This window comes from Anolis sagrei, chromosome X (assembly GCF_037176765.1).
Source record: "Anolis sagrei isolate rAnoSag1 chromosome X, rAnoSag1.mat, whole genome shotgun sequence".
Taxonomy (NCBI): domain Eukaryota; kingdom Metazoa; phylum Chordata; class Lepidosauria; order Squamata; family Dactyloidae; genus Anolis; species Anolis sagrei.
This window is the reverse complement of record NC_090034.1, coordinates 22,269,097-22,292,374: the sequence shown is the minus strand read 5'-3', so window position 1 is coordinate 22,292,374 and position 23,278 is coordinate 22,269,097. Positions and strand designations below refer to the sequence as shown.

At 49.4% G+C, this 23,278-nt stretch overlaps 1 protein-coding gene across 1 annotated transcript in view; it reads right to left on the bottom strand.

Moving 5' to 3' along the window:
* Positions 1–11,194: 11,194 nt before the first annotated feature.
* LOC132781898 (ubiquitin carboxyl-terminal hydrolase 31) overlaps positions 11,195–23,278 on the bottom strand; it is a 29,344-nt gene continuing 17,260 nt past the window's right edge. Inside the window, exons 8-16 of the mRNA XM_060786430.2 lie at positions 22,357–22,468; positions 21,966–22,060; positions 21,206–21,283; positions 20,325–20,454; positions 19,741–19,860; positions 19,420–19,645; positions 19,161–19,319; positions 17,424–17,576; positions 11,195–15,928 (exon numbers count right to left, since the gene is read on the bottom strand). Coding sequence (XP_060642413.2) covers positions 14,448–15,928; positions 17,424–17,576; positions 19,161–19,319; positions 19,420–19,645; positions 19,741–19,860; positions 20,325–20,454; positions 21,206–21,283; positions 21,966–22,060; positions 22,357–22,468 — 2,554 coding nt within the window. The 3' untranslated portion in view covers positions 11,195–14,447. The remainder of the gene's footprint in view (positions 15,929–17,423; positions 17,577–19,160; positions 19,320–19,419; positions 19,646–19,740; positions 19,861–20,324; positions 20,455–21,205; positions 21,284–21,965; positions 22,061–22,356; positions 22,469–23,278) is intronic.

The following is a 23,278-nucleotide window of genomic DNA, read 5'->3' as shown; positions in this document are numbered from 1 at the left end:
GAAGATTGGTGGATGGGTGGGTGGAAGGAAGGAAGGAAGGAAGGAAGGAAGGAAGGAAGGAAGGAAAGAAGGAAAATCTGATAGGGAGGTGAAAGGAGAATCCAAAAAGAAGGAAGGGAGAATTTGAGAAGATGGATGGATGGAAGGAAAATCTGATAGGGAGGTGAAGGGAGGGAGGAGAATCCAAGATGGAAGGAAGGACAATTTAAGAAGATGGATGGATGGAAGAAAGGAAGGAAGGGGAAAAAAGGAAAATCTTATAGGAGGGAGGAGAATCCAAGAAGAAAAAAGGAAGGAGAATTTGAGAAGATGGATGGATGGTTGGATGAAGAGTCTGATAGGCAGGCAAAGGGAGGGAGGAGAATCCAAGAAGAAAGAAGGAAGGAGAATGTATGAAGATGGATGGAAGGAAAAGCTGATAGAGAGGTGAAGGGAGAGAGGATAATCCAAGAAGAAAGAAAGAACAAGAATTTGAGAAGATGGATAGATGGGTGGAAGAAAAAGATGAGGGGGAGGCGAAGGGAGGAAGGAGAATCCAAGAAGGAAAGAACGAGAATTTGAGAAGAGGGATGGATGGAAAAACTGATAAAGAGGTGAAGGGAGGGAGGAGAATCCAAGAAGAAGGAAGGAAGCCCAGTTGCTCAGGAACATATTGTATTGGAGGGGCAGATCCATTTATAATTTCTCAAAAGGCATTTGTGCATTCTTTGCAGACGCACACTCTGCCGCCTCCTCCTTGGCTATTGCTACAACTGAACAATGCCCCTCCAGGCCCCCTTTGTGGCTCAGGCAGAACCTGGCCGCGTCAAGAGTGCTCTGAGCCCCACTGCTGGCTCCATCCTCATGGTGGCAAGCGGCCTGTCGGCCTGAAAAGGCCTCTGCGGCAGAAGAGGGATGGAGTGGGCTGTCAGGGCCCAGCGGGACAAAGTGAGGCCCGTGTCAAGACCCAGCAGGGCAGGAGCAGCCCACAGAGAGAGAGACATACATTCATGCGCCCCGAAGAGTGTCACTCAGAGGGAAAGCAGAGGCGGGAGGCAGTGGGAGGCATGGCAAAGAGGCAGCGCTGGAGGAAGGCCCACTTTCCAGCATCCTTGCTGTGGGTCTGCCTCCTTGAGGACAGGCATCCAGCCCTACCCCCTTCTGCCAGGAAGGAAGGCACAATTCAATCCCTCCTGACAGATGGCCATACAGCCTCTGCTTCCAAACCTTTAGAGAAGGAGACTGCAACACAATCAAAACAAGAGTTGAAAGGGGAACTCAAAGACCATCCAGTCCAATCTCACTCTGTCAGGCAGGAAGACACAATTGAAGAACTCCTCACAGATGACCGTCCAGCCTCTAAAAAGGTTCCCTTCTCCATAAACCCTAGAGTTGGATGAGACCCAAAGGCCCATGCAGCCCAACCTTTTTCTGCTAGGTAATCCAAACCCTCCTGGCAGATGGTCAGATTTCTTTGGACTGTCTCTGTCAAACCAGGACAGTGGAAGGGAATGCCTTGCAGGGTCTCTGTGGGCATTTCTTGCCCACCTATCCACACTCTCTGGGGGGATTGGGGAGAGATGAGCACAGAGACCTATTTGCTCCCGCATGATGGCCATGCTCTGTGAGGCAACTGCCTCAGGTAAGGAGAGGGAAGGCAAAGTTGTGCAGGCAGCATGGCAACCGGATGGACTTCTGCCTTCAGGCCACAATTAGGGCCCCTTTGCACTGCTGCAGGAGAAGAATCCAGCAATCCTTTCCCCATTGGATTGCAACTCCCAGCACTCCTTACCATTCTCTGGGGCCAGTAGTAAATTATGGAATAGGGAAGAAAAGGAAGGTTGAATGCAGCGCATTCCCATCATGTGCCACCAAAGCATCTGTGGGCAGAAGAGACTGGAAGATGGTGGCTTCGTCTGTGTTTCCTCCACCCTTTGGCCTCTCAGAGGGACCCTTAAGGGGCTCAAATCCCACCCAGATCTCCCTGTATCCCTCTCAAACACACAGACACCCCTGGTAAGTCACTTCACGTTCCCACGGCGAGCATAGAATTAATGCCAGCAAATTACTGCCTGGATGTTTTTTTTAAAAAACCGATCAGCCTTCTCTCCCTCCTTATTACTGAATGACCTCCAGGCAGCCATTAGCAGAGGTAGTGGCAGCAGAGTGCGGGGCATAACTAATGATGCAGGACTCAGGCCAAGCGCTCAGCAGCAGCTGGTCCCATGTGCTGGGCAAGCAGGTTTCCAAGTTGGCAACCAGTGCCTGGAGGGCGAGCTGGAGGCAGAAGGGCAAGGGGTGGGGAGAGAAGGGCCAACAGATCAACCAGCCTGGCAATCAATCAATCAATCATTCAACTAGTTTGTCAGCCAATGAATGAATCAGACTGTCAATCAATGAACCAATCCATCAATCAATCAACCAGCTTGTCAACTAATCAATGACACACCCTATCAGCCAATCAATCACCTTGTCAATCAATGAACTACCCTGTCAATCAATCAATAAACCAACACACTATTCAATCATTCAATCAATCAATGAAGCTCCTAGCATGACTGCACTGGCAGGCACTCAACATTATCTACCCTCCTACAGTCCCAATTAATCCTCTGCTGTCCTGCTTTTTGAGCTGTTTCAAATGTCCCAGTTTCTCCCTTCTCCTCCTACTTGTTTCTCACTTTACTTCAATTGCTGCAAACTGAGTACAAAATGCAAAAGTAGTGCCTGCTTTTTCACATTCCCAGTTGCCTCAGGCAAAAGGCAAGGTGTGGCAGCTCTTCCTCTTGTTGGCTCTTCCTCGGGAATTACTTCTGACCTTTCACAAGGCCTGTGCAATGTAGGAAGGGGTGCCATCACAGCCAAAGGGTGCCTCATAAACGATCGTTTGCTCACTACTGGTGAACCTCAGAGATGTTTCCAAGGAGAGCTTCTTCCCTCTCTCTTCCAAAATGCCAGAGTGGGAACAGATCTCCAAAGGCCATCCAATCCAGCCCAGGGCAGGAAATGGAAAGGCAGTATGGAAAGGCATAGACATAGAGAGCTTCAATGAATCAAGCTCCAAGAAGCCATGGGAAGTTGGTTGGCCATATTTTCCAGACTGAAGGACAATGGATGCAAATACCCATAGAATTGGAAGGGATCACAAAACCGAAGCACTCCAGAAGGATACCCTTCCTTATCATTGAAGATGTTCAAAGAAGAATCCACCCAACAAGTTCTTTCCTTGTAAATTGAACCCATTGCTCTTTTGTGTCTTGATTTCTAGAGCTGCAGCTATGCAAAGAGGGACTTGGTTGACTGCTTTATGAAAATTAAGACAGCAATATATATAGATATAGATATAGAGAAATATTAAGTCAGCAATATATATACATGGAGAGGGAGGTGCCCCTCAAGCCTTGTTTTGGGGAGATGAATGAAGGTTTCCAGCCGGAGAATGTTTCGGCAACAGACTCAAGGGTCTGATTTATTACTCAGCGAAGGAATAGAAGTGGAGGCTTATTCCACTCACTTGGGAAGAGATGGGGATGCAAGCACAAATATTAAAAATAAAACAGATTAAGCCCTGCTTTAATTGACCCTCGATGCTCGGCATAATGTGTGCGCCGTGGCTCCAGCCCTTCATCTCTGCTGCTTCTGCGAGGAGGAGCCCTTCTTGGCTGAGGAGCCGGTGATTCATTTTGTCCCGAGGCAAAGCACACACTGTATGTAATTGCTTTTTAACTTCCCGGGATGTCAGGGCCGGGATTGAAATTTTACGTATTGCAGCCCCCTCCCCAATCCGGCAGCAACCACCAAACAAACCCAAGAGCAGCTTTAATAATAACTTCATGGGGAAAGAGGCAGATTTACAGCGCCAGAGAAATGTAATCAAATTTCCAGCGGGGAAAGCAATAAGTCCAAATGTGGGTTTTCATCTGGAAGTGGGCGAGATCAACGGGGCTTCACCTGCGCCTCCAGGCCCTCCCCAAAAAGACCATTTCTGCACAAGTGGATCTTGGGGTGCAAGCAATGAGGAGACATGACAGGCATGCTCAAATATTTGGAATGATGTCCCATTTTGGAAGGAGCAGGCTTGTTTTCTTTTGCCCCAGAGACTGGGACACAATGGAGCCAAGAATTCAAACAGCAAGAAAAGAAATTCAACCAAAACATTAGGGAGACCCTCATGACACTAAAGGCAATTCAGTCGTGGAATGTGTTGCCTGAAAGTTTGATGGAGTCTCCTTCTCTGGAGGTTTCTATGGAGAGCCTGGATGGCTATCTGTCAGTAGTGCTTGGATGGTGTCTTCCTGCCTGGACGAATGGGATCCAACTGGATAGCCTTTGGGGATTCCAACTCTTTGGTTCTACGACTAGCTCTGGGATCATTGTACCCTGATCTCCCTGATCTCCTAAGGAACAAAGGCCATAAAACAAGGCCTGGGGTGAGGAAGGATTGCTATTATTTATTAAAGCAGCAGTCTATTTTCCCCAAACTCCACCAGTCTTCACATTTGGGTGTATTGAGTACTTGTGCCAAGTTTGGTCCAGATCCATCTTGTTTGAGTCCAAAGTGCTCTCTGGATGGAGGTGAACTACAACTCTAAAAGGTCAAACCCTTCCAGTATTTTTTGTTGGTCATGGGAATTCAAGTTTGGTTCAATTACATCATTGGTGAAGTTCAGAATGTTCTTTGATTGTAGGTTAACTATAAATCCCAGCAACGACAACTCTCAAATGACAAAATCAATCCCCCCCAACCCCACCAGTATTCCAATTTGGGCATATCGGGTATTTGTTCCAAATTTGGTCCAGTGCATGAAAATATATCCTGCATATCCGATATTTAGATTATGGTTCATAACAGTAGCAAAATTACAGTTATGAAGTAGCAACAAAAATAATTGTATGGCTGGGGGTCACTACAACATGAGGAACTGTATTAAGGGGTCGCAGCATTAGGAAGGTTGAGAAACACTGTATTAAAGCATTCTGCCACCAGAATTATTTTAAAAGCAGGGATCGACATGTGCAGAGAAGTTATTTTCAATTTTGAGGAGAGCAAATTACTTCCCTCATCCATTAAGGGCTGTCTACCAGTGGATTTTGGGGGGATTTTAAGTAGAGGCTGGATGGCCACCTGTCAGGAGGGATTAGAGTGTGCTTTTCCTGTATGGGATGGTTTGGACTGGATGTTCCCTGGTGGTCCCTTATAATTGTAGGATTCTATACAAAGATGCTGGATGGCCATCTGTCAGGAGGGCTTGGATAGTGTCTTCCTGCATGACAGAAAGGGGTTGGTCTGGATGGTCTTTGGGTTCCCCTTCCAACTCTTAAGATCTGGGTTGTGTTGCAATCTCCTTCTCTGGAGGCGTTGAAGAAGCTGGATAGCCGTCTGTCGGGAGGGATTGAATTGCGTCTGGATGGCCCATATGATCTCTTTTAACTCTAGAATCCTATGATTTTCATGGAAATATCTTGCAAGCACAATATCTACTTACAGAAACCTTCCATGGATGTAATTCTGTATCTTCCCAAGTAAGGATGTTCCTGGGGGTTCAATGACAGGAATGATCAGTTAGGCCAGACATTCCTGAAAGGGTTCAGGGGTCAATGAGCCCACCATTCAATATAATTGTGTTGCCATCATGCCATGAAGGCACCTACCAGCTCCCTTTCTCCCTTGGCCTTAGTAGACCATTTCTATTCTTGGAGGGGAGGATCTCATCTGCTCATGACCAAAGAGACAGAATGAGATGGGATCCATCTAGCAGACCCATTTGGCCAGCGTGGATACTCAAGGCCTACTCCCTCAATCAAGTGTGACCCCAACATATGCTATTTTGGTGGCACTTGGCTCAGAAAGCCAGGAGCGGCTTTGGCAATGAAAATCCCAGAACAGCCAAGATCTGCCTTGGGCTCCTTGCATGTGGCCTTTTGCACAGATTATGCTATGCAACACTACCTTGAATGGGAACATAACCCAGAGTGCACTGCACGCCCAGGTCACAATTGCAGGGGACCATCTCCAAAACAACCCCTTCCTTCCTCCCTTCTTTACTTCCTTCTTAAGTGTGGAAATATGGGAGGCAAATGCGGGGAAGCCCAGGGCACTGCCTGTTTTTCCCTGCGAATGGAGGGCTCCCTGCCCCAGCCGCCTTGTTTGATAAATAAGCGCGGGGCCCATCAATATTCTATAAGCCAAAAGGACTGCAGTGCATTAAAAAGTGATGAGGCCGACAAGGCTCCGCTCCAGAGCTGGCAAAGGGAGTGCCTTCCTTCCCGCGAGGGAAGGAGAGGAGGAGGGATGCAAAATGGGAACGTCAGGAGGGCCTTGGCGGGGCATTTGTCAGGAGGAAAACAAACAGCTTGGAGGAGCATCCAATGCGCTCCACGAAGGAGCGCCCACACACGAGAACAGGAGACCTCCAAGGAGGAGATGCATGCCCTCATCGAAAGGGATCATGCAAGAAAGCCACCAAGATGTCATCGAGCTTTGCCTTGAGTGAGCTTCCCCAGTGCTGAACCTGTTTTCCAGAGGATGAGACACAGTCCTTTGGGAGCTCCTTTAAAAGCAGACACTGTATACAGCCTGGAGGAGTGCTTTGAGACCAGGATTTAGATACAGAAAGGGCCCTTGAGACCCCTAAGCAGAGAACTTTGCTTACTCTTGAGTAACAGCACAAAAGTGACACAAGAGCTGTGGCTGGATGCCTTGTATTTGTGTGTAAATAAGGGATCACCCTAATGAGACATGCCGCATTATCACAGGATGTCTACGCCCTACACCACTGGAGAAATTATACTGTTTAGCTGGCATTGCACCACCTGACATCCGCCAGGAAGTAGCAGCCAATAATGAAAGGACCAAGGCATTGACATCTCCGGCCCATCCTCTGTCTGGATATTAGCTAGCTCACCAACAACTTAAATCAATAAATAGTTTTCTAAGATCTACAGCGATACTCACAGGAACACCTCAGCAAGCGAGAGTCCAAAAGTGGCAGACTGAAACCCAGAACCTCAATCTGTGACTGAGACCGGATGAGAGACTCCCTCCTGGGCACACAGAAGACAGGTAACTTGGAAGGTGCTGAACAGACTGTGCTCTGGCACCACGAGATGCAGGGTTAACCTTAAGAAATGAGGCTGCAAAGTAGAGTCCACAAGATGCGAGTGCGAAGAGCAAGCCACAGACCACTGAGCCCTGCCACATGCACAATGGAGGACCTTCGTACAGCAACACCAGAGGCACTCCAAGTGGCCAACTTCGGGTCAAAGGAAATTTAGTAGAATAACGAGTTTTTAACTTTGTTTGTGGTTTTCCTATACATTATAACGGTATTCTCAATTCACTCCTGACACGATACATAAATACCCTCTGCTCTCTAGTGCCATGGCTCCCCAGCCATTGATCAATCCTTGATGCCTACGGCCTGCATCCATCTCTGTCCAATTCTCCTCCTCTACACAATGGTCCCCTCCTCCCCATCACGGAGAAGTCCTTGGCTCCCCAACTCCCTCCATCAGGGAAGCCTCTCTGTGTGCCTCTCCCGAAATCCCATTACGGAGGCAGCAGCGCATTCATCCAAAGGTGCCACTTTTGCTCAGAGGGGGAGGAAGGAGGGAGTGCCGTGTTCCCATTAATTGTCAACACTTGCTGCTCAGCCTCCAGAGGAGGAGGGATCGATCCCCAGCCGGGAGGAAAGTGCTGAGAAAGAGAAAGAAGGCTGCTAATTAGGCCAGGATTTAAGAGGCCAAGCGGAGCCTGTGGCAGCCGCCACTAAACGACAGGTAATGGATGGGCAGCCGCCTGGCCTTAATGCTCTGGATCACAGAGAGGGAGGCATAGGTCCCTTTCTTCCCCACAGGGAGAGCCAGAAGGGGCCCCAAGGCCCATCTAGTCCAACCCCAAGAAGGCACAACTACAGCACTCCGGAAAGACATCCAGCCAATCTCAAAGGAGAGTCCCCCAAAGGAGAAGAGCCTGCGACACGGCCCACCGAAAATTATGGAAGGGGGAAGGGAAAGGAAGCAACCATCCAGTTCATTCACCATGGGCACTCAATCACCCCTCAAAGTGGGAATCATGGCTTGCAAGATGCAACAAGGCCGCATCCTCTAGCACAGTGTTTTGCAACCTGAGGGTCAGGACCCCTTGGGGGGTCGCAAAGGGTTGTCAGAGAGGTCGTCAAAGACCATCAGAAAACACAGTATTTTCTGTTAGTCATGGGGGTCCTGTGTGGGAAATTTGGCCCAATTAAAACATTACAGTTTTGAAGTAGCAACAAAAATAATGTTATGGTTGAGGGTCACCACAATATGAGGAACTGGATTAAGGGGCTGTGGCATGAGGAAGGTTGAGAAACACTGCTCTAACATTCCTCGCCAATGGCTTGGTCCAACCCTATTTGGAGGAGAGATGTGCAATTCCCATCCCTACCCTAGAAGGAGACATTCCCAGAATCGCCTTCTGCAGCTGGGAAGGCATTCCCAGGTAGTGAGTCCCATAAAAAAAGATGTCCCTTAAACTGTCCCAGAGATGGTGCCAGCGCACTGATAAATAAAGGAGATGCCCAGGACAGTTCGTTCCCATCCCCAAAATGATGTGTGAAGAGAGACAAGTCCTTCCAATACTACTCTCAGATGGGTCACAAACACACTGGTCCAACTTGAGTCTGCAACCCCTTAACCCTTTCTAGCGACTGAGACCGATCCCCTGCATTGCATATTTTGCACACAGCAATAGGAGACACTGGTGCCAATGCAAGACACCATTGGGAACCCATCTGTGCCCCACACCCCCTTTCCGGCTCCTGCAGCCATAAAACCTCACCAAAATTGGAAAAATATTGGCCGCTGTAACAAACAATAAAACTATATTAGCTCTAATTTGGTCTGGCCCGAGGCAGGATTAATATAGCTGTAATCCAATCGCCTATAAATAAATGATGGCCTTGCACTTTTAATATGACATCCGTCACGGCTGTTTTATACGATAGATAAAAGAGGGAGGGAACAGAGGGGGCTTGGGTCCATGTTGCATTGGCTGCCAAGGAGAAGGAAGGAAGGAAAGAAGAAAAGAAGGGAGGGAGGAAAAAAAGGAGGGAGGGAGGGAGGGAGGGAGGGAGGGAGGGAGGGAGGGAGGGAAGAAGGAAGGAAGGAAGGAAGGAAGGAAGGAAGGAAGGAAGGAAGGGAAGAAAGAAAGAAAGAGAAAGAAAGAAAGAAAGAAAGAAAGAAGGGGAAAAGGAAGGAAGGGAAATAGGGAGGGAGGGAGGGAAGGGAAGGAGGAAGGGAAGGGAAGGAAAAAGGAAGGGAGGGAGGGAGGGAGGAAGGAAGGAAGGAAGGAAGGAAGGAAGGAGGAAGGGAAGGAGGAAGGGATGGATGGATGGATGGAGGGAGGGAGGGAGGGAGGGAGGGAAGGAGGGAAGGGAAGGAGGAAGGGAAGGGAGGGAGGGAGGGAGGGAGGGAGGGAGGGAGGAAGGAAGGAAGGAAGGAAGGAAGGAAGGAGCGAGCAAATGGCAGTGCACCAGCTTCAGTTCACACTCAAAGAAGTCATATTTGCTTAGACCTTTTGACCGTCTCCTGCTAACGCAATAACACAGTAACAAAAAAGGGGAGTCCCTTTCTATTAGGAGAGATGCAAAAATAGTAGGACATAAACAACAGCTTCGATCCAGACCAGAGGATTTTTCAGAAAGTAGAAAGGCACGCACTCTCCCACCTCTGAATGAAACAGGTCCTGAGCAGGAGGGTCTTTTTTGTTTTATGTCAACCCCGTTTTACTTTGTTTCCTCCCACATTCTGGGGAACTAGAATTCTTGCTCAGCTTCAAAGAGCTGGAAAGGCCTCCAAAGGCCATCCAGTCCAACCCCTTTCTGCCAAAGCAAACATCCACAGGGAAAATATTTTGAAAACCTTGCCTACACAAGTACTTAAAAGGAAATAGATTCATGTGGTGTAGAATCATAGGATCTTAAGAGTTGGAAGGAACCCCTAAAGGCCCTCTTCTGCCAGGGATGTCATGCAATCTCTCCTGACAGACCATCTAGTCTCTGCTTGGAAACCTCCAGAGAATGAGATGCCATTGCCACCATTTATTATTGATTCCTAGAGTTGGAGGAGACCCCAAAGGTCATCCAGTCCAGCCGCCTTCTACCAGGAAGGACACAATCCAATCCCTCCCAACAGATGGCCATCCAATCTCTGCTTTGAAAACATCAGAGAAGGGGACTCCACTCAGGAAAACAGCTCTAATTCTCAGTAAGTTCTTCCTTGCGTTTAGATGAAATCAATGGGAAATCATCATCATCATCATCACCATCATCTTGGGAGGTCTGACTTGGTCATGGTGGTCCTTGCTCGTTACATCCCGGATAGATTACAGCACTCTGGGACTGCCTCTGAAGACTGCTCGGAAGCTCCAGCTAGTCTAACGCTCGGCAGCCAGGTTGCTCACCGGAGCAGGGTACAGGGAGTGTACAACCCCCGTTACGCCTGCTCTGCTGGCTGCCTATTTGCTTCCGAGCACAATTCAAGGTACTGGCTTTAGCCTATAAAGCCCTAAACGGTTCCATCCCAGTTTACCTATCTGAATGCATCTCCCTTTACGGACCACCAAGGACGTTAAGATCATCCGAGGCAGCGCTGCTCTCGGTCCCACCCCCTTCATAGTCATGAGTGGTGGTAACCAGAGACAGGGCCTTCTCCGTGGTGGCCCCTTACTTGTAGAACCCCCTCCCCAATGACACTAGATCCACCCCCACCCCCCTGATCTTTCACCAAAAACTCAAATCCTGGTTGTGGGGTCACGCTTTTGAATAGATGGATCAACTGGGAAGAGAATGTTTTTAGCAGACTGCAAGTGAATGGATCTGGATTATGATTTTGAACCGGCAAACTGTTTTTAATTGAATCTTTATAACTGTTTTAACTGTGTTAATTGTAATTATGATTTTTAATGTATTGTGTTGGCATTTAATGGCTGCCTGTTGAGTCCCTCTTCGGTGGTGTGAAGGGCGGGATATAACTGCTCAAAATAATAATAAATAATGAAGAGATGTGCAAGGAGCCTCAGGGAGAATGACTATGGACTTACCTCCAAATCTCCAAATTGGATAATACATATATTGGGGTTAAGGACTGTACTTCTCAATAGAGGGTGGGCCGAGGGCCAGAGCAAAGTGATGGGTCAAATGGCAGCGGGAGGAAACTCACTCACAGGCACCGGTCGGCTTGTAATAAATTTATTGTACTTTATTACATTTTCCACTGGTAATCATCCCATACCTTGTATCCAAACTCCTCTTTCTGAAAGGAAATGATTTCTTTTTTTAAAACATAAAAATATAAATTCTGCATATTAAAAGTGCATACAAATAAATAAAAGGCATTGACACAGTCTCATGCACTTTCCCTCGTGGAATAAGTTAAAACGGCCCTCTTTTATGGTACAATGGATCCACCCCAAAGAGAGAGAGAGAGAGATTGAGGGGGGGGGGGCTCCCTCCAAGAATATTGTATAGAATTAAAAAACACTGAAATAGCGATATCAAAGGGAGCGCAAAGGGAGGAAGGCAAGGCGGAAGAAACAGGAAGGGTTTTGAGAAAAACGTGCGGCTCCTCCCCAGCAGCAGAGCAGAGCGGTGGATGATCCAGTGCTTCAGGCTCAGTTTCAAAAGGGGGGCCGGAAATGCAGTTCTAGCCAAAGGTGAGGCACCGCTGGTAAGCAGCCAACCCAAAATGAACCCCTGAAGCCACAACAAAACACACTCGGAAGGGCTTCCAAACGGCACTCCAAATCAGGGGCCTAAATGCCTCCGGTTCGGACATTGTCACCCTTGATTCCATTAAATGCAACTCCCTCTTATTCCATTAAGGAAGGTGAGGTGGAACTTCCATCTCCGTAGCGTTTGCAAATGAAGGCTGTGGATCTACAGGTCAAAGATGGCTTCCGGGGCATGAAGCGGAGCACCTTTCGGTGCAGAAAAGCAAAGGCACCAGGGACACCCCATGGATAACCAAGGGAGCCAGGCCTCACGCTTGGAAAGGAAAGCCCCCACCCCCCCCCCCAATATCTCCTGGCGGCCCTAAAGCATTTGGCAACCAAGGGCTCACCATAGGCTTCCTCCCCAGAAGAAGAGGGCCCCAGCCTCTGGACCAAGACCTCTTTTCAGGACAGAAGCAAAAGAGGCTCCCCTTCATTGCTGTCCGAAGGGAGAAACAAGCCCATTTCCAGAACAGGAGTTGAGCGGAAGAGAAAATCCGCACAAGAGAAACGCATCAGAAGAGGCGAATGGATTGCCCCCTTTAGAAGTAAACAAGGAGCTGCACCAAGATTTGGGGGTTCCTGCGCAAATCCTTCCAAAGGACAAGAAGCCAACCGAAGCGAGAAGCAACTGGGACTGAGTGGGGTTCCCCTGATGTGGTCTCGGCCCACATCAGCCCTCCGCCTCCTCTGACCTTGCGAGAGATGCTTGCATAGTTAACATGGGCATGCGCTGGGATGGAGAGAAGGGGGGTCTGGGGCAGAGCCACACATGCTGGCCTCCAGTGTGTCTTTTGTAGGGGAGGGGCTATGGCTGGCCATGCGTAGAAGCCCAGCTGCAGCCAACAAGCAAGGGAAGGCAGCCAGAGACTCACTAACTGAGCCATCAATCCAATGCAGTGGCATCAGAGAGACTCAGGCTAAAGCAAGGTGTTTCCTTGCCACAGGTAACACTCACATTCACACTTATGCTGAGCAGCACCTTTGTAAGACCTTCATAGCAACCACACGGGTTTTTTTCATAGGTTTTTCTTAGGCAAGGAATGCTCAAAGTTTGTTCCTTTCTCCCAAATATGGTCTGCGGTGTTTGTTGGCAGGCTCCTCTTAGCTTCCCAGATGGGACCTGGGGCCTTTAGAGGACTTAGGCTGCGGAAAGCATACAATATATGTCAAGAATCTCGGGAGAATTGCCCACAGAGTTGCCTCTGTTAAGGATCCTGATGACTGGATCCTTCCACCGAGTTTCTCCATACTTTGTGGGGCAGGAGGTGTCTAGGACAATGCCAGCTCTTCGGCTTAGAAATGGAGATGAGCACCAACCCCTAGAGTCGGACACAACTGGACTTAATGTCAGGGGAAAACCTTTACCTTTACTACTGCCTTGGGATGGAGCACAACGGCCATAGAAAGGACAAAGCAGAGGAGAAGACAGGAGGATTCCCTCCCCGGCCCAATGGAGGCAGGCAGGCAGCAGGAGCGAAGGAAGGAAGGAAGGAAGGAAGGAAGGAAGGAAGGAAGGAAGGAAGGAAGAGGGAGCAAACCTTGGCCGGAAGTGTCCAGACAGACCTTGTCCAGACAGCAAACCTTGGCCTGAAGTGTCCAGACAGGTCATGCACCTCCCAGTGAGACCAGGGATGGTGCTAACCTTAAAAAGCAGGCCGCAGGATGAACCATTGCTGCTGAAGTCACACAAAATAAAGGCAGAAGTGGATGAGGATGAGCAAGAGAGAATGAGGAAAAGAGACTCTGAGAAGCCTAGTTCCTGCTAGGACCCATAACAAAAATAGAAAAGCTCCCTCCCACCCCAAAGAGGAACAGAGTCCATCTTGGCCAGAAAGGCTCACAAAGGAGGACAGGAAAGATGGGCAGTTCTCTGTGTTTGTTTGTATTAAAGATTCAGGATGGAAGAGACACACAAGACAGACTCATTTTGGCCTAAATGACCTCCTCCCCACCTCCTGATCCCCAATTTATTGGCTGCCCCCCGCCCACCTTCCCTCCCTCCTTTCCTCAGTGCAACACTAAAGTACAGAACAGAAAAGGAGGCAAAAAAACTAATAGAAAAAGAAAAGAAAAAAAAAACACAAATCCTGCTGGAATGAAAAAGAAGAAAACCCCAAAAGACAGACGACACCCCTCTATGAGAGAGAATGCACCTTTTTCCCAGCGTCTTCCATTCCCTCCATTTCTGGCTGAGCGTTTACCTGAGAAACAACATTAGCGTTGAGATATTGCCCTTAATAAGCGGGGAGATTGGGGGGTTGGGGGCATGGGGAAAAGGGGGGGGGCACCAGAGACAAAGGCCACGCACCAGTAGCAGCAGCGGAGGCCCAGGGTGACACTCAAAGCAAAAGGGGCTTGGTTCCCTCAAAGGGCTGCTTCTGTACAGGGTGACACAGGGCTAGCGCAGAAGCAGCAGGGGCAAAGGGGAAGGGGTGCTGTGTCCTTTGGTGGCAAGCCCCCCTCCCTACCTCCTCCCTCCTTCCCTCCCACAACAACAAGAGCCAGCTGCAGGGGAGGTTGCCCTGTAGGTATTTGGTATGATGGCGGAGTCAGAAGGCGCTTGGACAGTAGTAGTAAAGACGTCTCCCGATAGGTGAGGCACGTGAGCCAAGGACAACACAGAGGATGCAAAGCCCAAGGGGAGGAGAGGGGAGGTGTGGAACCAGCCTGGCAGCGGCACTGGCATTGCCATCAGCGTTGAGAGGTTGGAGGCTCACTGAGCCTTGGCGGGGGGCCGTGCAGAGGCAGGGGTGCTGGCAGGGGGCTTGCGGGGGCTGGCCGACGTGGAAGTGGCCTCCAACGGGGAAGACTTGGATTTCCGGTGGTGGTTCAGGTGCAGCGCATGTTTGGCGGGCGAAGCCTCCTTAGACCCGGCGGTGCTGGCATTGGGGCGATCTGACGCCAGCGGTGGGTGGGCCCCCCTCCTCTCCGCCTTCTCCTCAGGGACGTTCTTTCCCGCTGCCGCCGCCTTCTTGGAGAGCAGGGTGGTTTTGCCCAGGTCAGCTGAGCGGCGGGTCTCCTTCTGGCGCAGGGCTGATTTGAAGAAGGAGAGGCCCTTTTCCTCTGACTTGCTGTCCCTCTTGAGGCTGGAGCGTGGCCCGGTAGTGGGTGAGCGGAGGCTGGCCATAGAGGAGCTGCGCACCTGCCTCCCGTCCGTCGTCCGGCCCTCGCTGCTGCTGCTGCCGCCACGCGACTGGCCAATCCGTGGGGAGCTGGTCCGGGAGCCAGTGGTGGCACTGGCCTTGTCAGAGGCCAGGCTGAGCTTGGAGCCCTCCCGGCTGAGGCTGCGATCAGAAGTCCTGCCCTTGGCGGAGGGAGCATGGCCCCGCGTTGAGGAACCCGAATTTCTTCTTGCGGCGGAGGAGGAAGAGAAAGACTTCTGCCTTTGCTGCTGCGAAGAGGGTCCAGTATTTATATCATGGGCCTTGGACTCCTTCCGGCCCTGCCCTGAGGTGGAGGAGCCATGCCGCCCGCTTGTCCTGGAGGATTCTGGCCTGTTCCGGGAGCGCAAACCTTTAGAGGGAGGAGGGGATGAGCCGGCTGACTGGCGCGGCTTCTGGGAGTCCTGGCTGGATGAGGTTGCCCTCCCTTTCCTGTTGCTCTTTTCTGGTTCCGAGGCATGTTTGGAGGGAGCGGTTTTTGATGGGGCATCCTCTGGCTTTGCAGAAGGGAAGCTCCTCCCCTCCTTGACTGGAGAGCTTTCAACAGAATCGCTCTGGTCAACAAAGGCGATCTGATTGTTGTTGTCGAAGGGGTCCAGGGCAGGGCCGTTCCTCTCGGCCTTGCTGTGGTAGTCTGCACTCGCTTTGCGCACCGGAGGCTCGTCCCGGAAGACGCCCTCCATGACTGCCAGGGGAGCGCGGCCAAGAGTTCGGTGCTCCCGGTGGCCACCTCCGCTGTTGCTGCTGGGCTCCAGGTGGCTCCCAGAGAGGCTCCTCAGGCTGCCAAAGCAGGAGGTGGAGACCTTATGGCCCACAGACTCCCCGATGCGCTCCAAAGTGGAGGCCGAGCCATGGACTGGAGAGTCCCCTGGGAAGCGCGAGGGCGAGTGGGAGCGCATCTGCAGCTTGGCCGAGAGTGACCAGGAGGGGCGGATGCCGTTCTCGCTCACGGCCAACGGGCTGGTCACCGAGGAGCGGGAGGAGCAGCTCTGGCGCTGGACGCTCCTCACAAAGGGCCGAGTCGAGAAGCCACCTGCAGAAGGCAAAGGAAGAGTAAGATGGGGGAGTAACACACACTACACACAGAGGCAAAACATGCGTTCCTCCCTCTTTTCCCTCAGACCAACATGCAGCTTGAGGAACTACACTGAACACTTTAAGCTCTGTATGGAAAAAGAGATCTACTAAGCTTAAAAAAATCAAGAAAGCTCAACAGGCAAAGGAAGGCCTTCTTATGTTTCCAAGCCCATGATTGTTATTTTAATGGGAGGGTGCTGCTTTTAAATCTTATTGTTATTGTCTTAACTCTTTTACCATTATTAGTATGGCCATGGATTTAACTCTTCTAACTGTTGAAATTCAACCCCATACTTTCCCACACTGCCCAAGTCTCAAGTCCTCAATGAGGAGAAGTTTAGTTAGCTTAGTATAAAAGTTTTCCCTTCCCTCGTCTTCTGAATGATAGTTGGGAATGATTTTTTTTCTTCTCTCGTCTCTTTTTCTACTCTCACTCTGATTGGTTGTTTTGAAGGGATACTTTTCTATGGCAAGCCTTTTTGAATCTGACGTCTGCCTCCTTACACTTTTAGTATGGAGAGTATGTGCTGTGTGCTTTGAGATATCTCTCTGCTTGTGTGTCAGGAGAGATGTCGTGCTTGGATGATTTTCCCTCTCTTGAAATCTTAGAAGAGATGGGGGTTAGAGTAGCTCAGATCCAGCTCTTGATTATTAAGAAATGCAGTTATTTCTTATTATTGTAAATAAACCTTTTGACTTTGATTTTTAAGATTGGATTCTGCATGTTGCCTCCTAAGCTCTGCATTCTTTACAGCCACATCACATGGCACTTCATGCTCTGCTCACTAATGAGCCGATGCTCAACTTTTGCATCCTGTTTGTTTTTGGCTGCTCTGCTGTTTTCCCTAACACTAACTGCATTTAACTTATGTTGAGAACCGAATCGGGTCCTGTTCCAAGTGCAAGGTGTGATGTAAATAAAATAAGCATACAAGAGAAACTGCTGCCTGTGGCCAAAGCAAAAGCAGCAGAGGCCAAAGCAATGTTCAAGAGGCACAGAGGTGAGCTGTCAGCTCCAGCTTCCGATGCGGGGACATGAGAGAAGCCTCCCACAGGATGGTAAACATCCGGGTGTTCCCTGAGCAACGTCCTTGCAGACGGCCAATTCTTTCACACCAGCTAAAACGTCCTCCTCCCACTTGTATGGGGTGAGCCAGGTATGATGATGAAGGTACAACAAGAGAAAAGTGAGACCCATGATTAAGGGGGCACTTGCTCTGACCATCATTGAGAACAGATATGGTCTATGAGAAATGAAGAGCAACAAAGAAGAAGGAGCCAGTGATGACTCCTTCTCACTGCTTCTCTTGTCTAAGACAGCCCTCTTCCCAAGGGGCTGAGGAGGCAGCCATCTATGTGTCCTGACTCCTGCTTCCTCATGCCAAGAGCCCCCCATCTTCACACAGACCAGGCCCAGTCACACACCCCACACACCCCATTCATCTCCTCACCGTCGTCTTCGCTCCTCTCCCCCATCAGCTCCACAGACTCCGAGAGGGAGGCCAGGGAGGTGCGTCGGGAGGAGGCGGCTGAGGCGATGCTGGGCTGCTTGCTTCCGGGGAGCCGGCTGACCCAGTGCTCACACAAGGAGGAGCTTGTGGATCCTGCAGAGGAAGGAGAAGAAGGGCGCCGGGGTCAGGCTACGGCGGGTCCCAAAGGGGTTAGGGTTAGGCGGGAAGGCAGGGGGTTGTGCCGGAGGAAGAGGCTACAGGGACCAAGGGCACCACTAGCTGTGGACATCAGGGTCCTTCTGAGCCTTGGGACATTTAGCAGTGACACACACACAGAGGCAATGACCACAAGCCAGTTGAACTGCATTACAAGGGAATCTATTGGGGAGGGTTTGGAGAGAGAGAAGCCCACTAAGGTATGGGGCAGAAAGAGGAGGGAAACCAGGGTGAAGGAGAGAATTCATCAGTGCCAGTCTCAGAGGAAACGCAAAACACCAAGGCAGAGAAGAGCCCCCAGTGGTGCAATGGGGTAAACCCTTGTATGGGCAGGACTGATGACCAAAAGGTTGGTGGTTCAAATCCGTGGAGGAAGGTGAGCTCCCATCTGTCAGCTCCAGCTTCTCATTCAGGGACATGAGAGAAGCCTCCCACAGGATGATAAAACATTCAGGCGTTCCCTGGACAACAACCTTGCAGACAGCCAATTCCATCACACAAGAAGCAAGTTGCAGTTTCTCAAGTCGCTCCTGACACACACACAAAACCCAAGGCAAAGAGGAGCCCCAAGTGATGCAATGGGTTAAACCCTTGTGTCAGCAGGACTGCTGACCAAAAGGTTGGCGGTTCAAATCCGTGGAGCGAGGTGAGCTCCTATCTGTCAGCACCAGCTTCCCATGTGAGGACATGAGAGAAGCCTCCCACAGGATGGTAAGCATCCAGGTGTTCCCTGGGCAACGTCCCTGCAGACAGCCAATTATATCACACCAGAAACGACTTGCAGTTTCTCAAGTCCCCCATCTCTCTCACACACACACACAAATCAAGGCAGAGAACAGATTTCTGCTGCCGGGCCCTGATTTTGAAAGAGGGAGAGAGAGGGGAAAGGAGATCTGTCTGGGCAGTGGTCCCAGGGCGAGATCTGCACCAGCCGGTCATCTGGGCAACATGTGGATTTTACCTGAGAGATACTTTTGCAGTGACTAGGATAGGAACTCAGTTCTATGTATTCCTCTAATGCAGATACATGTTTTCACATGTGTAAATTTCACATGGTTTTGTGGCCCTCCTCAGCACACAGCAACACCTTTGCTATGGGCAACAGTGTCCTGGCTCTGTCCAAGGCCAAGAAAAGAAATGCTCCTGCTCTCCTTAGAGTTCAGACCATATTCCACTGTGTGACAAGAACATTCTTGCTTCCAGGAGAGAAAGACACAATTTTAGCAAAGGGCCACAAATACTGGTCCCTGACAAAAGTAGTCAAAGATGTTGCCCCTCTGTATTGGGCAGCTTAAGAAGCACTGAGTTGGCCAACAGCAGCAAGATCTGAATCTGCAAAGGCTCTTCTGAAGCTCTACGTAAGTGACTGGAAGTGAAAAGGCCCTGAGGAAAGTGAGAAAAGGCTCCGGGGAAATTCAACAGGGTCCGAGGAGAACCGGGCAAATTCACTTCTGTCCATTTAGGGGAATATCTCCCATTGCCCCCCAAAGCCCGCAGGCTGTCCAACCAGGGAAGCCTCACCTGCCACGGAGCTGTTGGCTGACCAGGAGGGGATGGCAGTGCGCCTCTGGTAGAAGAGGATGTAGGCCGTCTGCTTGCAGACCTCGTTCTCCGCCAGCTGCTGAACCTCGCTATCATCAAAGCAGTACCAGAGACCATCAATGGAGTTCTTGCAGTATGCTGGAAGGGGAAGATAAGGGCTCAGAAACAGGGTCCCTGCCCACACACGCCCACATCCACATGGCCAGCCTCCACTGGAAGGGTTCATCTCTGTGGTCACCTGTGTAGTGCCCGCCTTGCATGGTGCCGTGGTGGTTGCAGACGGCATAGAGGTCGTAGACAAAATCCTCAGGGTCCCTGCCCAGGCCATAAGGCCGCCGCCAGGGGGACCAGTGGGAGGGCAGGCTCCAGGAGCTCTGGCTCCGCTTGACCACGTGCGGTGTCATGTCCAGGCCCGACAGTGGGAAGCGCACCATGTTCTGCAGCTTCATCCTCCTCTCGCCTTCCTGTTTGGAGCGGGGGAGGAAGCACATGTCGTAACCAATGGCAGCGCCAGGGACTCCACCGAGTTTGGTTTCCTGCCCTGCTAGGCCTCCCTCACCTGCCGGAAGCGCTTCAGGTGGATGATGAGGACATCCGGCAAGGTCCACAAGCTCAGTGTGATGCTTCCCTGCTGAAGCTGCTTGCAGTGCGGGCAGCGCCAGGCGTCATCTGGAGCCAGCTGGAGGCAAAGAGCATGGTGCTCTCAGGCACAAGGTGCACACATACATACATATATACATACACATGCAGAAGCTTCATGCAGAATTTTTTTCATTGAATTAATAACATAACCAGAACGGCACATACTTCCCTTGTATTTAAGGAAAAACTGCAAAATCTGAAAGAACACTTAAAAAAAGATACATACCTTAAAGGAGTAGAACCTAAACAGCAACAGTTTGAACTTCCCTTTTGCCAAAGTGGCACCTTCAGCTTTACATTCAACTCCATACACCACTTACCAGTCCAGTTTCAAGGGGAGGAGAAACAGAGTCTGCACAACTAGTTGACCCTTTTGTCCCACTAAATAATCAATGGCACCACATTTTCTTTTGTGGGAAAGCCCTACGGCCATTTAAGCAACACTACAGAAGATGCGGGGCCGGGGGGGGGAGAGGAGTCAATGGGCCTGGCATTTCTCACCTGTTCCTCTTTGGTGTAGAGCTGGAAACACTGGGACAAAGTGCAGGTCTGTGGCTGGTGATGGAGCTCCCTCTGCTGGCGCACACTCTCCGCATCTGGGATGTACTCCTCCTCCGTGCTCACAAACAGGCTATAAGAAGGAAAGGAAAGGAGGCATTGTGGGCCCAAGGCATCCCAGAGGAAGGCAACCCACCACTAAGTGTCCATTGCCAACCCCCCCCCCCCAAAAAAAAATATCCATGCAGCCACCATACATTGACTGGGAACTGGAAACAAGCCAAGCCTGACTTTGCAGCTCCCTGGGAGAGCAATCCTATTATTATTATTATTATTATTATTATTATTATTATTATTATTATTTGATAAACAACAAGATGAGTACACAGCAAACAAGGTAACTATGCTGGCTCTTGTATTCAATCACACGTCTGACACTTCCCAAGTGTCTAGGACTGTATGATGCATCGGCAAATAATGTGGGCAGATCCTAGTAGGGTGGCCTTTTGCAGATGGCAGGTGGTAATTTTGTCCACGCCAATTGTTTTTAAGTGCAGGCCAAGGTCTTTAGGCTGATCACCACTGGGACCACCTTTACTGGCTTGTGCCAGAATCTTTGCAGTTCGATCTTTAAATCCTGTTGTTGTTGTTGTTGTTGTTGTTGTTATGATTCTGCTAAACTGCTTGTGCTTGGCATCCAGCTCCAAAGCTGGGAGGCAGCAACCTTCACCTCCAAACTCCACTGGCAATCCTTCAGGAAAGTGAGGCCAAGGCAAACTGGCAAAGTAGGCTTTGAGCCCAAACCTGCTGCTGCCCTATAGGACTTGCTGGAAGCCCCCCGCCCCCGGCCACCACCATCATGCTCCAAAAATCAGGGGTCTTACTAGTCTTTTGTCTCTTTGTCCCACTCGACCACCAGCTTCACGTGAGGGGTCCCGCCTTGGCCACAGGATTTCAGAGCTCTGTGGGGAGAAACGCTCAGCTCACCAAATGGTCCCCAAAAGACACTGCAGGACATTCCACAATTCTCTCTCTTGTTCCACCTCTTGCCTCTCTGTTGTACAAACACAACACCCACAGAACAGAAGCACCTCTACTGGACCCCCAAGACAGACAGATGCCATTCCCCTTCTTGGCCAAATCCTATGTCGATTTCGACCTTTGTTCCCACAGAAGAAAAATAATCTCTGCCTGCATTGAGATGCCCCTGAACCACCTCAACTGACAACAGAAGTAACACTTGAGGCAAAATGTAGGCATCAACAATTTTGCCTGATGCAGAAAACAGTGAAGCTTCACATAATGCATTCTGTGCCTTTTAGTCAGCCCAATAAATGTACTACTGTTTTACAGATTTTGTATATAGTCGTATTTTTCTGCATTGGCCATTGTTGCCCCTGTATATACACATTTGGGTAGGAACCCCACTGGGGACAAAAACCTCAGGCCACTGTGGGTAGTATTTCATAAAGAGGAGCCAGGGTCAGACTTCAGAGGCAGTTTGAGAGAGAGATGGCCAGACTCCTTTTATTTACTCGGCTTCAAAGAACACAAAGCAGAGTCATGAAAGAAGAGATGGATAGATGAGCTCCTACCCCTCTGAAGGCAGTCCCAGGCCTAGCCCCAAAGGAAACCTGTGCTCACCGTTCCACCATCAAGTGGCAGAGAGGCCGCTCTTCTTGAGGCAGCAGGTAGGTGATGCCCACCGCACTGACCACCCGCAGGCTGAAGGGACACACCTGCAGGGAATACATGGGAAGAAGAGACACTCAGCAAGGGATCCTGGAGGCACAGAAAGCAGGAGACAGGTTGCTGCCCATGGAGAAACCTTCTTGGCATAGAGCCTTCTTTGGAAGCTCTATGAAATGGACTCTAAACATTACACGTGTTCTTTGGTGAATGTAAGACATGGTATGTATGCCTCTCTCACACACTAAGATGAACAGAATGCAATCTGCAAAGCATTACTCCCACATTCCCTGCATGCAAAAGACAGGTGTGTTAAGGAGCCCCTTCTAGACTGCCTCTTCCTTACCTGAAGGCAGGCGGAGGGGCGCAGGAAGTACTGCATCTTCTCCAAGATCTCCTTCTGGAGGAGGTCCCACGGGATTGTCTTCTCGACATGCAGCACAAAGGGCTGTCCAAACCTGCGGAGATGAGGGCCACTGAAGGACCAAGAGGCACCGGCCCACCTTTACCCCAAGCCAAGGAGAGACAGGGCCTCCCTCCTAAGTAACCCAACAAGAGCAAAGCCTGAGCTGAGGACAACGTGGGGAGTTTTCATGACAGTTTTCCAATATTCTGAATCTGTAGGGCCAATGCAGGCCTTCTAAGCAGTAAATCTCACTGTGTTTTAGCATTACTACATCTTATGTTGGTACCAATACAATTTTAAAAACACACCATGTTAATATGATTATTATCATTTTTATTACAGTTTAAGAAACATCCCATGCTAATAATATGAATATTATTATTGTTATTACAATTTAAGAAGCATGCCATGTTAATAATATGAATATTAAGATTTAAGAAGCATGCCATGTAAATAATATGCCTATTATTATTATTATTATTATTATTATTACTACTACTACTACTACAATTTAGGAAGCATGCCATGTTAATAATATGAATATTACTAATATTATTACTATTTAAGAAACATGCCATGTTGTTGTTGTTGTTGTTGTTGTTGTTGTTGTTACGGTTTAAGAAGCATGCCATGTTAATAATATGAATATTATTATTATTATTACAATTTAAGAAACATGCCATGTTGTTATATTATTATTATTATTATTATTATTATTATTATATTACAGTTTAAGAAGCACGCCATGTTAATATGAATATTATTACTGTTATTACAATTTAACATGCCATGTAAATAATGTAATTATTATTACAGTTTAAGAAGCATGCCATGTTAATAATATGAATATTATTATTACAAT